This window comes from Rhamphochromis longiceps, linkage group LG12 (genome assembly GCF_057381845.1).
Source record: "Rhamphochromis longiceps isolate RC_006_pf linkage group LG12, R_longiceps_female_GT1.1, whole genome shotgun sequence".
Taxonomy (NCBI): Eukaryota; Metazoa; Chordata; class Actinopteri; order Cichliformes; family Cichlidae; genus Rhamphochromis; species Rhamphochromis longiceps.
The window spans coordinates 19,665,329-19,679,688 of NC_140568.1; the positions used below are offsets into that span (position 1 = coordinate 19,665,329).

At 42.1% G+C, this 14,360-nt stretch overlaps 1 protein-coding gene across 1 annotated transcript; it reads left to right on the forward strand.

Moving 5' to 3' along the window:
• The first annotated feature begins 4,474 nt into the window (after positions 1-4,474).
• Positions 4,475-13,878, forward strand: angptl2b (angiopoietin-like 2b). Its single transcript, XM_085425101.1, has 5 exons — positions 4,475-5,012; positions 9,394-10,298; positions 11,985-12,178; positions 13,151-13,421; positions 13,522-13,878. Exons 2-5 carry the CDS (start codon positions 9,410-9,412, stop codon positions 13,719-13,721), a joined length of 1,554 nt encoding a protein of 517 aa, XP_085281227.1. The 5' UTR covers positions 4,475-5,012; positions 9,394-9,409; the 3' UTR covers positions 13,722-13,878.
• Positions 13,879-14,360: the final 482 nt, after the last annotated feature.

A 14,360-nucleotide genomic window follows, 5' to 3' on the forward strand; every position in this document is an offset into this window, starting at 1 on the left:
AATATTCTAGGTCACCCAGAGTACATAAATGGTACACAGTAGTAATAATACAGTACACACTCTGTTAGTTCTAATGTTTTAGATATATTAAAATGTAATAACAAATGATCTGGTCATTAGTCGGTGGAAAAATTAAGAAAAAATGTCATAAGTGTGTCATTATGTGTCAATGACCCTCTACTAGACTTTACAGGCCTCAGTTAAATGTTACATTTCATCACAGTACAGTTAGAAAAGGACCAAACAACTTATTTAGAAGAGCTATTGTGAGAAAGCCTCTTCTCTCTAAAATGAACATAGCAGCACAGGCTCAGTTAACAAAGCTGCATCTGCACAAAGGCTTCTGTAGCGATGTTTTCTGAACCGACCAGAGCAAAGTGGAGTTGTTTGGTCACATGTTTGGTCAACGTGTACTTTTATACTTTTGTATTTAATAGTGTCTCACTGACCCACTGATGTTAAACTCTTAAAGTCTGAATTGATTCCACAGCATGTTATGTTGTATGAGTGCAGCGATAAGATTTAATTGCCTTCAGAGTTACTAAAAAGGAGGGGAAAACATGATGTCATGCTTTTCCTCCCAGTTCTCAAGGGAAACCGCTGTTGATGAAACATCAGCTCATGGAAAAAAAAAGGAAAAACATGTCTATTGATGTAATCCTAAAGCTCTGTTTTATTGAAAACTGTAGCACTTGTATTTTGGCCAGTAATATTTCTATCAAAGTAGAGGACTACAGTTCTCTTTCAATAAGCTTTCATAATCAACCACATCAACGTTCAAGTCAGGACAACGCAAATCTTTAAAATACAATATGTTGTAATATTTGAAACACATGGGGACTAGAATAGTTTGCTTATATGAAAAAGCTGTTTTTAGCTGTTTCTTTCTATTTCCTCTTATGTGTGTGGACATGTGTTCAGAGTTGCTGCAGGAATATGTCAAAGAGAAGAAGACGCTACATTTTTTATCTTAAACAGATCCAAAATGTTCTATACAGCAGTTCATTTCGCTTCAATTCAATGTTATTTATATAGCACATCACAACAGCAGTCACCTCAAGGAGCTTTATATTGTAAAGTAGAGATACTGTAATAATACAGCAGCAATTGGCGACAGTGGGAAGGAAAAACTCCCTTTTAGCAGAAAGAAACCTCCAGCTCAACCAGGCTCTGGGAGGGGCTTTGTCAAAAAGGAAAGCTTTGAGCTTAATTTAAAAGCAGACAGTGTGTCTGTCTCCCAAATGCAGCCTGTGAGTTTGTTCCACTGAAAGCTGAAGGCTGCCTCCTATTTTACTTTTACATTATAGGAACCACAAGTAAGCCTGCTCGCTGTAAGTACAATGCTCTGTTGGGGTTATATGACACTATACGGCCAATAAGATAAGATGGGGCCTAAGTATTCAAGACCATGTATGTGGGGAGCAGGATTTTAAATTAGATTTACAGGGAGCCAATGAGGAGAAATTAATATGGGAGAAAAATGCTCTCACTTTCACTCTTTTCATCAAATGATGACTTTACAGGGAGCTTTTAGGACAACCTGATAAGAATAACAAAAGAAGTAATAAATACATCATCTAGGTTTTGAGCTTTTAAGCATCACTGATGCAAGAAAGCATATTTGTTTGACATGCACATCCTGCTACATCTGTCAGCAAAAAGAACCAGAAAAACTTACCTTTAAATCAAGAAATAGACACTGTTAAACTCGACTCCATTTCTAGTAATAACAGGAACTTTCCTGCTGCAAAACCTGCAAAACCCCAAACGATGTACTGGCAAGCAACCAGGCTCTCAAATTATTAACTCATTCACCAACATAGGAGGCCATCTGTGAAACATTTCCAAACTGAAGATCCTTTCCACACTCTCTCCCATGTGGTAGCAGCTTTAAAATGCATTGATTGGTCACCATTTCAGCATGGGTGCAACATTTTCCCACTGACTTCAGTGTTCCTCCCACCTGCTAGAGATTAGAGATGGAAAGAGACCTAATCACTGCACCAACACGGTGGTTTTGGATGAGATTCAACAATGAGTCAGGCAAAAACGCTGAAAGCACTGTCATTCATGTGCTGACCACATTCAGCTGCAGCTGTCATATAAGACAGGGAAGAAAACAAGGAGGGCATTAGAAAAAATGCCAGTGTAACATGTGATCCATGAGATCTAAGTGGAATCACAGTTTCTTTGATCACAAATCCCTTTAAGGGATTATTTTGTCAAATGAGTGACTACTCCATCAGTCTGCCTTAATCCAGGATGTTGCTGGTCCAGTATCTTTTGCCAGCAACTTTGCTCCACAAACGCAGTTTTACATTCCCACTGTGTCCTCAGGAGGAACATTTAGACTGTTCTATTCACTTTAGGAAGAAACTGAAATCAACATCTGTCAGCCTGTAAACACTGAACCACACGTGATCTGTGCAAAGAAACCGACAGAAGAATGTGAAGCGAATATATCAACAGTACCATGCTGCTTATTGTGGTGATGAGGTTAACCATTACACATATTCAAATATTTGTTGTCTTTTGCTTGATTTCTTTCTCTGTTTCTCATTGTACTTTCAGCACTCAGCCGTTTGCAGTAATTTCTTTTTATTAACTGCAAAAATGCATGAAACATGAGCAAGGTTCAACAGTGCCTGATGTGCATAGCTTTTTTCCTTTCTTGCTAGAAGTTATTTAATAGTGCACTGAAACATTTCCGAAAACTGAGGTATGACTTTTTTATGATTGGCCTATTCCTCGGAGAGAATGAAAACCGTACAACAGCCTTGATTTCAGAGGTGTATTCAATCTGCAGGCTTAAAAGGAACTTATATAACCAAATAACACAATGGAAAATGCTGATTTTAGAATACACAATTACTGGAACAGCTGCATACATAGTTAAGAACAAAAAAAAGGGGAGGGGGGGGGGGGTCATATAACTGTAAGACCTCAGCTATTAACTTGAACACCACTTGTGGCCCCTTTATTTAGCATGAGTGGATTTGGACATGTCCAATAATGGAGATGTCTGCTGCTTCTGCTACTTAACTCTCAAATTAAAGCTATGTTGCAGAAACTTCATGAATTTCTTCCCCATTCTTTCCTTTTTATATGCATCCCAACACTTTTACAGGTTCGTTAACGCGCATAAAAGGTAGTCGCCATCTGCAACATATTTAAGGTTTATGTTCCAGAAGGGAGAATGAGATATCCCATAAAACAAACCCAGCAGCAGAACTGACAACTTTAGACAACACAGAGTCAGAAAAACACAATGATGTTTGCACATATACTATTTAATTATTCAAAGCATGACAAAATGAATACTTAGAGTAGTGATACCATCTTTTTATTCACTAAGGTATAAAAAAGGCTCGAAGCCAGTTAAAAGAAGATGATTGACAATGAAGCCCATCTGCAAGTTTAGAGATGCAGCAATTTGTGAGTCATAAATCACTATAAGTCAGTTTTGGCTTTGCTGACTGCTGCTGACCTGTCATTAGATAGGATGTGATCACCTCACTGTCACACTATCTAATGCTAAAAAACTGAATATTGGCCAGATTAACAGTTAGCAAGTCTTTGTAATACAAGCTGGTTTGAAACAATTTAAACAGCTGACTACAGTTTTAAGAAGAAGAAGAAATTAGATTAAGAGCAGCAAGAGAGGGATAAATTCCTCTGTTGTTATGGCATTGTATGTGTTTCTATGATACGTCCTTGCTTTGAATAGAAAATTATGAAATGGCAAAAATCTTAGTAGAGACAGGAATCCCACATTACCGGCAGGGCAAAATGCAAAACAGGAAGACAACACAAGAACAACAGACAACCAGCCACATGAGACCAATTGAGGAATTTGTAGATTGCTGGCAGCGCTCTCCACATGCACATCATCGTGTTTTTCATGTCGTCTTGTTCAGCCCCGTATGATTGATACACTCCTGAAGTTAATTCATTTTTACTATCTCTGAGCAGCATCACAATGCAGGAATCCAGCCTGCTTCAAACACGTCATGTCCACGATGTGAAGCAGACCTGGCTTTAGTCAAACACCTGGATCTGCTTCCCATCCGTCAGGCTGTTTCTCAGGACGGGCGCTCATTCACGCACAGTTAGGATGTGATCAGTCTGACGTCCCTGCTGTCCAACACCAGGAGAACCGTGCAATCCAAGCCAGAAATAGTGGTGGTGGTAGTGGTGGTGGTGAACCAGTAGCCAGGGGGCAGGGGTTGGAAATCTGAGTAGAGTGTGTGTGAGTGTGTAGCTTGTGTTGTGCGTGATTGTGAATCTCTTCTGTGCCATGGGGGGAGGGGTAGAAGACAGAAGGCTTTTGCTTTAAAAAAAGAATGTGTTCATTTAAGTGTGTGTGTGTGTGGAGGGTGGGGGTGCGGGGCTCTGACTACTGAACTACTACAAGATTTTTCATCATTTAAAAGCACAGAGGAGAGAGAGAGAGAGAGAGAGCGGGTGGGTGAGAGAGAGAGAGAGAGAGAGAGAGAGAGGTGCAGTGGAGAGAGACAGCCTCTTAGAGCTGTGAGACAGAAGTGATGGATTCAGCCCACAGGAAAGTGACAGTCCTCTCCTAACGGGCCGCGGGCAGCACACAACCTGCCTCAGACTCTCACTGTTGATCAGGAAACTACCTCTGCCACCTGGCTGACGTTACCAGCTGTCCCTTTTTTCTCTTCACAACTTTTTTTTTTTTGTTAAAGTGGATCTGGGAGCAATCTCCTTAATGTTTGAAGATTAGTTTCAACTTGACGTTCTGTTTGGCTACTGACAGTTTCTTTTTTTAACAATTACAACAATAGGCTTTGAAACGCCACCTTTTCACCGGTGGAGTGGACTAAGGTGAGAAAAGGCTGAGTAACTATAGACAGCCAGAGCGCAGAGAGGACTACGCGGGGGTGCAGGTTTCACCCTTGGGATGACGTTCAACCATAAGAAACTTCAGACAAGTCTGGCAGGAGGGCAAAGGAACTGAAGGAGCCTCACCAGTATAGTGCAATTATCTCGTAAGCATGATGTAACCTTGTCATGAATCTGCAGTTACCTTATGATCTGGTTTATTTCAACAGGGTGTTGCATTCATTCAAAAATGACTTTACTCGTTTTTAGTATCTTGAGGTAGCGAGTTGTGAGTAGACTCGGTCTCAATAACTAGTTCTAGTAGTGTGGTTAAGCTCACTTTGCAACAGCAGGCTGAAGTCAGACTTCTGTACTTGGTTTAATGATTTCTGCCTAATCCTGAATTCAGCAGTCATCATGCAGCATCCGTCATCTGACTCACTGCTTGTAGCCAAAAGGTAATTATGCTTTATGGTGACTAACTGGACTGATGCTGACTATGACAGATTTGGCCAAGGGGAGGTTAATTCAGCACAGGGGGATGCTGGTGAGTGAGCCTCTATAGTGAAGTGCCTCTTTATTACTCATTAGGAAAAAAAAAACTCTGTGTTTTCAAAACACAGAGCTCTTAAAGTTTAAAATGAAGGGACATGCCCTGTACGTGTTATATGTATGAAGAGCTCTTTATGATGGTGCCGGACACAAGACTTCTTTTTATTATCTATAAATAACTGCTCATTTATAAAGAGGGGGGAGAAAAAAAGGGACAACTTTACTATGTTAAGCACACTGCAGCTTCAGGATGTTCCCCTGGACTCAAGAGGACAGGGAAGCAGGCGGTTGAATCTAGTCTTTGTTTCTGTTGCCAGGGTGGTGTTTGGATAAGGGGGCTTTGAGGTAGAATGCTGGAACTTATCGAAACAATTCCCAAGACCCCCTGCCTCCCCGTCTGAAATCACAAGAGAGAAAAAAAAAGAGCATTGAGTGGAACAAAACCTACATTCAAAAAAAAAACAACTTTATCTCCGCTTTTCAATAGACAGTGGAAATTACAAAAATAACCCCAGTTAGCAAACTGGTAACTGGGGTTAATCATGCCTCAAATGACATGTTACACGCTCATAAGGATTACATGCTTGAGGAAAGAATGAGGTTCGCCTCAAGGTAAAGCAATAGTGCAGATTACCATGAGCAGATTGAATTTGACTCTGATCCAACACTTATTGGGTGTCATGCAGGAGACTGCCAGTTCTCAGCAGCGGTGGCGCTAATTTGAACATGCAGCACAAAGCCACGCGGCAAAGTGTCCGCTTCTTTTTTGGCAACTGGCAAATGAGATGCTGTGTAGCCGTGTTGTGATCTCCTGTTGAGGGTGATGATGGTGTGATTGTGATGCATTCACACAGAAAGTAGGACAATGAATGAAGTGGGTCAGCAGCTATGGAGCATCTTACAGGTAGATGACGAGGGGCGGGGGGTGGGGGCGTAGTAGTGGTCCTCCATCTACAGGGTCCGGCGCTCTCGGTTCCGCCACTGCCACTGACTCTCGGTGTGAGTATGGCGGCTCGCTCTAATGAGGTGACGAAGAATGTTTGGAATGCCATGCTCAGTCTGAAATGAGAGGGGCTGGGGTGAGAGGCACGGACCAGCCGGAGCAAGGCAGCCCACCTTCTAATTAATATGTGCTGAGCATGACCATGGCGCTGGTCAGAGACACAGTGACCTCGCCCCCTTCACCCACCCATCACACTTAATTTAACACGGAGCAAAATCCAGAAAGAGGAGTCGTGTAAACACAGACTTACCACCTGAAAACAGTGAAACCAAAACATGTTGGTGTGAAGCAGACTCGAAAAAATTACCTAAGAGGAGCTGCCAATCATACTGCAACAAGAAGGCTCACTCATTTCATTCGATCATATGCCTTCAGGCCTAGAGCAGAGTATGTATGGATATGGCACTTTTAAGGACCACTCAATAATTGCAGCGTTTGGTGGTCAGTAGCAGTTTGTTTAGGTGGACTGATCTTAGGACTATAAAGTCCACGGGGTTTTAACAGGAAATAAGGAGGTAAAGGCTTTTCCGCTGATCCCCCTGGCAGACTATGGATAAGGTAATAACATGCTGCCTCTGCTGGGGCAGATGAGACTGGCTATTGTCCCCAGGATACTGAACGCCAGCAAGTGTTGTTATTAGAAACACATTAACAGGGGGAAAAACATTCATAGACATGCACAGACTGCATCACACTTGCGAACACACGTTTCACAGCAAGCTGCAAACATTTTCCCCTCAGCTTTGAAGTGTAGAGAAGCCTAGAGCAGGAGATTCCAGGCTAACTACGTCCAAAATGGGAGTCCTCCACAGCAGGGGCAAATCACACGGCATTTCTCTGAGACACAGCTCATGTTCCGGGGGGGAGAAACCGCAGGAGCCGTGGACAAATACAGTCATCAGCACATTGCAGGACAGGCCCTGAGCTGCTCTATTATCATGCTTACTTGTAAGCTATTATTAGTCACTTCTTCAGGGTTTGATCTGTAAGACTTTAAGACTATATTTGTCAGACTTGATTAGAAGAATCTCTTTGCATAGTGTGAAAAATATTTTGACACTACAATTTCGGCGTCAATCAGTAATAGCAGAGATGCCCTCACTGAGCCGGGCTTTGTCAGATGGATTAGCTTTTCTGAAAGACAGAAAACTGTGCACTTATTTTTTTTATTTTTATTTTTTTGCATAGGTGACGAGTGCTTTAAAGTATTGTATTACCAAAGTACCTCTGAGACCTTGTGCTCTTTTGTACTGTAATTTAAAAAGAAAATGTTCTGGCTGAGTAAACGATGACATCAAAAACACAGGTTACATAAGACTAGCATGAACTGTGCAGAAGATCATTTCTATTACTTTTTTTTCCCCCAGGAAGAAAGTGTTTACACATTTGATTCTAGACAGATAAAGCCAGAAGAGTCAAATGTGCCAAGGGTCATGATCTTGGACAGTGCTGCATTTCTCTTCTCCAAGTCTCCAATCTAATGTGCTGGCTACACGCCCGGATTAACAAGACAAAAACATTTCTGCTCTCTTCCCAATTTTGTGCTCACCGTTATATGGTAGATGGTCTTTTACACAAAGATAAGCAATAACAAAAGGAAGTCCTGAAGGCAGGCAATCGTTACACAGCCAATTTAGGTTTCTCTGTAATGCTTTATGATTAGGCCGGCCCACTTTGACTCCAAGGAGGTGTTAAACAGGACCCCTCTGTAATCCAATATGCAGCAGCTTTCAATTATGCTGCCCAAGGAGTTACAGGCCTTGTTATCCTTATGCAGGAGTTACATTTACCTCAACAACCAGTAGCACATTCCTCCAGATCTTCAAAAACTCTGAAAACTTATTTTACTAATAATATAAATGAATTCTAGGGGAATAGCTCATATTTTAATTCTCCTGAACCCTTGAGGAAATGCTTAATTACACACAGGAAATATGATTTTAAAGAGATTTTAAACTGAACTTTATCTCAGATTCAATCAAGCAAAGATGAGGATAATATTAGCTGCCTTTATTCATTCATATTCATGCTGAATGCTAGGGTAAGCTTTCAGTCTCGCGGTCAAAGCAGAAACAGACGCGTTTAAAGTCTGCAAATTAAGATGAATTTCCTTCATGACTTATGATTAATCGTCTGAATGCAACCAATTTCCCAGTTTTGGTAGGAGCTATATATACACAGAACTGATGCAACATGCTCAATACTTTAAACAGAGCTTTGAATAGCATCATCTGGTGGTGTCTCAAATTTTCCATGAGTTAAGATGTCCAGGCCTGCAGAGTGGACCAGATGCATGTTGGAGTGCGTAAGGGACAAGTGGTGGCAGTCGCTCAAGCAGAGCCGACGCCAGAACGACAAATTAAGCTAAGCGCATGCTCCTACCAGCGACTTAATAAACCAAAGTGATCAGCACATCACTGTTCGGGGCAATGAGGTGTATTAGTAACTATCAAACCACGTGTGCATGTATTGCTTTTGAAGCTCGGACTTCAATTTTAAAAAAACAGGCTCAGCACATTTCGTAAATTACACTTAAAGCCAGAGGCAAAGCAACAGTGTCTGCTCACACCAGCAGTGATATGAACAGCAAAGACACTGAGACACTCAGATTTATGGATTACGCATGAATATAATGCATCTGTGACACTCAGCAGGGCAAGTGAGCCATTTTCTTTCAGTTGACTGTATCTTTGCCAACTTCTGCCCAGCCTACACTGACATGTGTATGCATGCTGCTTCTGTACCTGTTTGTTTCTTGTGGTTAATGAAGACAAAACCAGTGTATCTTGATGAGCAAGCTTTTTCTGGTAATAGACCTATGTTAACATCAAGATTCTCTTGATATTGCAACAAAATAAGGTTTTGGTTTATTCCTATTTGTGCTTTTAAATGTAGAAGTAACAGATTGAGCATAGCTGTGTCTTCTGCTTAACAGTTGATAGTTTCCCCCTAAACATCTCCATGTTTTCCATTTTCTTACTTGCATTCTTTAGAGTTGGACACTAACTCATGGAGCCCCCTTCAGTGGTCCTGCTAGGGCTCCTTCTAGTTTATGGACTAGCCTGTGGAGTCCAGCAGACGTTGGGGAGTCGCTCAGACGGCAGCCGTGGCAGGGGCAGTACCCAAGAATTTGAGAGCAGCGAGGAGGGTCTGGAAAGAGATTTTATCTATGCAGGAAGGAGCAAACGTGCTCCAGCTGACCAGCAGCAGGACAAATGTTCCTACACTTTCATTGTACCTCAACAAAAAGTGACTGGAGCCATCTGTGTCAACTCCAAGGAGCCAGAGGCCATGCTGGAGAACCGGGTCAACAAACAAGAGTTAGAGCTGCTTAATGTGGAACTACAGAAGCAGAAGAGGCAGATCGAGACCCTGCAGCAGTTGGTCGAGGTGGATGGGGGCATCGTCAATGAGGTCAAGCTTCTGAGGAAAGAGAGTCGAAACATGAACTCCAGGGTCACTCAGCTGTACATGCAGCTGCTCCATGAGATCATCAGGAAGAGAGACAATGCGCTAGAACTGGCACAGATGGAGAACAAGATCCTCAACCAAACCTCTGAGATGCAACAGCTCACCAGTCGGTACAAAGATCTCGAGCACAAATACCAGCACTTGGCTTCTTTAGCCACCAACCAGTCGGCTCTCATTGCCGTGTTGGAGGAGCAGTGCCGGAGTCGACCTCCTCCTCGCCATGTTCCCGTGCCCCAGCCCCAGCCGCGGCCTCAGCCTCCACCACAACCCTCACCCCCTATTAACAAGCCCTACCAGCCGCCTGTAATCCCACGCATCAACAACCCAATCAGCAATGAAATCCAGAGTGACCAAAAGTCTCTTCCACCAGTTCTTCCAACAATGCCCACTGGTACGCACAGTCCATCTACCACTGACAAGCCCTCTGGTGAGTCTAACAGTCCAACAGAAAACATTTGTATTTGATGCATTGGTACCAAAACAAACCAGCTGCCATGACAAACAGCATTCGCAAAACAAAGACCGTGTTTGTGAGTGAACCTCTTAATCATTAACACCCATTCTTCGTAGTCACAGCAAATTTAAATTTATCCCACACATTCCTAGAGGAGAGAGCTGGCCGTGAGAACAGAAACGCTGTTGTCTTCTGCCTTTTCAGATGCATATCATCAAATTGCCACGATTTAACCCGCATAAAAACACAAGCATGGCTAACTGTGTGCGCCTAAATGGATACCTGGCCCTAAGCCCATTGTCTTTTTGAACATGTGCGTGCAGATTTAAGAATTGATGCGAAGGGCATTTGATGGGATCAGTTGTAGTGAATAGTACACCGCCACTCCTTTTTATTAAAAGACTTTCGTTTTGGTGGAAAAACAGCGGACTATTCCCAGCATTTCCAGTGGGAGCATTTTCCGTTGACATTTCGTGCCACTGCATGCCACTTTTCACCAGGCTGCATGTGAACAGTAGCCTTTGTATGAATTTTTGAAAGGAGGCAAGTAATTTCCTGCCCACGGTCATGCAACTAACACCCCAAAAAGTTATTCAAAACTGTAACAGAAAGCTACACACCACGAAGAAGTAAAGAGAGGAAGACAGGGATTTGAAAGGCAAACAGAAAACATGAGGATGAAGTCTAACAAAAAAGGGAGGGTGTAACTACAAACAGAAAGAGATACCCTGAGTCAATGATGTCATTTGTTCCAGCTGAACCAGGCAAGACTCGATCATATGTTCCACCGAAGAAGCAGACTTTATCAGGCAGAACAGAGCAAGGGCAGGGCAGGGCAACTTTCTGGCTTGTATCGGCCCAACACAGACATTCCTGAGAGTAAATGGGTGGCTAAGAGTGGACTATGAAACAGATATCATCCACAGTGATTTCTTGAAACCAGAAACATGTGTATAACAACACGTTCTTTGCTTCTTTCTTTCATATGCTTGCTTTTTTTCCTCGTGTAAAACACTGATGGACCTCATCCTCAAACTCCAATGCTCCGTGCGGCCCATAATTGTCTTTCTTTTTGCATTTAAAAACTGTAACACGGGCCAGTTAGCAAACCACTCAAGCATGCAATCTTGAGAACTTAAATACATTTTAACATTTTTGCAGATGAGTGTTTTTACCATATTTGCTATGCTTGGAAGAAATACAGGCACATGTTCAAATTAGGGTAGATACAGCTGCTGAAAAATAATGCAGTTTTGATGCTGCTCAGGCTGTTCTGTGCAGTTTCTTTCCCCTCTGCAATAACATTAACATCTTGGTAATATAAACACACACGGAACTCTAACGTGTTATACATGACTGAAACGTTTTTGCTATTGTTTCATCATTCAGTAGTCAGGATTCCCTTTGCCCTCATGCCAGTGTTTCTTTTGGCTGCGCAATCAGCAGCCATTTCCCTTGTGATAGTAGAAGCCAAAGTAAATTCTACTGTTAAAATGAGCGCCTGTGCAGAAAACTGGGATTCCCTGTGGTAAAGTACAGTAACTCTTTGTGTCACTCTGAGTTTTTCTCTTTTTCTGACTCTCAACCTTTGAGCAAAGACTTGCAACTGAGTGTGTTTTACATGCTGTGTACACATTATGCTTTAATCTTTCTGTCTAGGCCCGTTTAGAGACTGTCTGCAGGCTCTAGAAGACGGACACGCAACCAGTGGCATGTACCTGGTGAAGCCAGAGAATGCCAACCGACTTATGCAAGTGTGGTGTGACCAGAGGCACGACCCAGGCGGCTGGACTGTGATTCAGAGGAGGGTGGACGGCTCTGTCAACTTTTTCAGGAACTGGGAGACGTACAAGGTGCGGCAACTTCACACCAGATCAAGGACTTCATGGTCTGGAGGGAAGCTGGTTACTTATGTAGGGTGTTTTGACACTAACCAGATGTCAGTGACCAATGAATAGGTGACTGTTAAGCTTTCCACGTGTCTAATATAGTCTGATTGCCCCTGCATACGTCATAGCCTAATACCTCAATAATTTCAGCAATGAGGTATTTGTCTCAGTGGTCTTCTGAGACAAATTCACACATACAAAACTATTGGATTGCATTTGGAAGTCATGTTAGTGTGTTGTATTATCATTACTGACATTCTGGAAAAATACTTTTTGAATATTACACCAGAACTACCAGATAAATGGCTATGGAGGGCTGTGGAGAACATTACCACTTACCCAGGGGAACTAATTTCCTCTATCTCTTGAATGGGAAACCTCTTACAGTGGAAGATGGAGTTCATAGGTAAACATTTATAGGCTGTGACTCCTGATTAAATCTTAGCTCAGAGGAACAAAAGAAACTTTTTTGCAAAAAGACCTCTAAACCACACAAGATCTCAAATTGCCTTTGTGCACTCATCAAAAGAAGTGTTTCCACAATTTGAAACACCACAAACCAACTTATAATATGACCAGAGCCAGAAAATAGTGGCGCGCCAGGATCAAGTATGTTGACTTTCACACTAAATGCACTGTATCCTGCTGCATTCTCAATAACAACATAACAGTGGAAATCTGGAAAACCGACTGAAGCTATAAATTCGACTCAAAGGGTCCATTTATGATAATGTTCCTTGACGATAAACAACCACAAAAAAAAAGAAAAAAAGAAAAGAGAGATAAAATTCACAATTATAACCAGAGCAGGAGCAACGACCCTGAATCATCCCCCGGCCGTCCAAGCTAACCATTCAAAGCTTTTCAAACAACATTCAGAAGGGATTTACTAATTGTACTGATAATGTTTTTTTTTCTTAACACTGCACTTCACAGCAAGGTTTTGGCAATATTGACGGCGAGTACTGGCTGGGTCTAGAGAACATCTACTGGCTGACTAACCAGGGAAACTACAAACTGCTGGTCACACTGGAGGACTGGTCTGGCAGAAAGGTGTTTGCGGAGTATGCCAGCTTCAGGGTGGAGTCTGAAGCTGATTTCTACAAGCTGAGGGTAGGCCGCTACCATGGAAATGCTGGAGACTCGCTGACCTGGCACAACGGCAAACAGTTCACAACACTGGACAGAGACCACGATGTGTATACAGGTAAAAATCTGGGTGACGTTCCGGCAGATTAGCTCCAATAATTTCTCCATGTTTATGAGCATAGCTTGACTGTTTCTCATTTATTTTCCACGTTTTTAAGGAAATTGTGCCCATTACCAGAAGGGAGGCTGGTGGTACAACTCTTGTGCCCATTCTAATCTGAATGGAGTTTGGTACAGAGGAGGACACTACCGCAGCCGCTACCAAGATGGAGTCTACTGGGCAGAGTTCAGAGGAGGAGCTTACTCATTAAAGAAAGTAGTCATGATGATCCGTCCAAACCCCAACACCTTCCACTGAGCATCCGAGGAACATATACTATACTGTATGCCTCCCTAAACAAACTATTTACAGGCCATTATTATTCTTTTTTTTTTTCTTTTTTTTGGGGGGGGGGACCTAGAACCAGGTCAAGGTAAATTGAGATAAAAGTGCAATATCAAACATTAGGGCAATACTCATCTCCATGACAACTTTACACATTTGCTCCCTGCTTTTTCTGAGGTGTGTACATTCTCAGTGTAAAATATGAGACAAATGAAGGCGTGCTCATTGCTCAGAAGTTATTATAGAGACAGGAACCTTAGGTGACCCTTTAGGATGTGAGGGAGTAGCTTTAAGTTAGGGACCCTACAATATATAGAGTTGACACAGGAAATGTATCCAGTGATTTTTTTAAAAAATTTCATTCATTTTTCAAAAGTGCAATTTGTAGAACCAGTTAGATTTATTAACTTGTAATAGAGCCTTGATTTTTTTTTTGGCCAGTTTTTTTTTCTTTTCCAGTTTGAAAAACTGCACAGTTCATGTACCCGGCGACATCTCCTCTTTTCCTCTTCTCTCTCTGTCTCTGTCTTGTTTTTTTTTTTAAACCTTAAACTGTTAGCGAGTACAAAAACCTGATTGACAGTATTTTATGGAACTTTTTTTAAGATCAAC

Bases quoted from the DNA above. Each gene is read 5' to 3' on its own strand.
- angptl2b (XM_085425101.1), top strand. From the start codon at position 9,410: ATGGAGCCCCCTTCAGTGGTCCTGCTAGGGCTCCTTCTAGTTTATGGA. The intron at 10,299-11,984 runs GTGAGTCTAACA...CTTTCTGTCTAG, and splicing joins TACCACTGACAAGCCCTCTG to GCCCGTTTAGAGACTGTCTG. The intron at 12,179-13,150 runs GTGCGGCAACTT...TGCACTTCACAG, and splicing joins GGAACTGGGAGACGTACAAG to CAAGGTTTTGGCAATATTGA.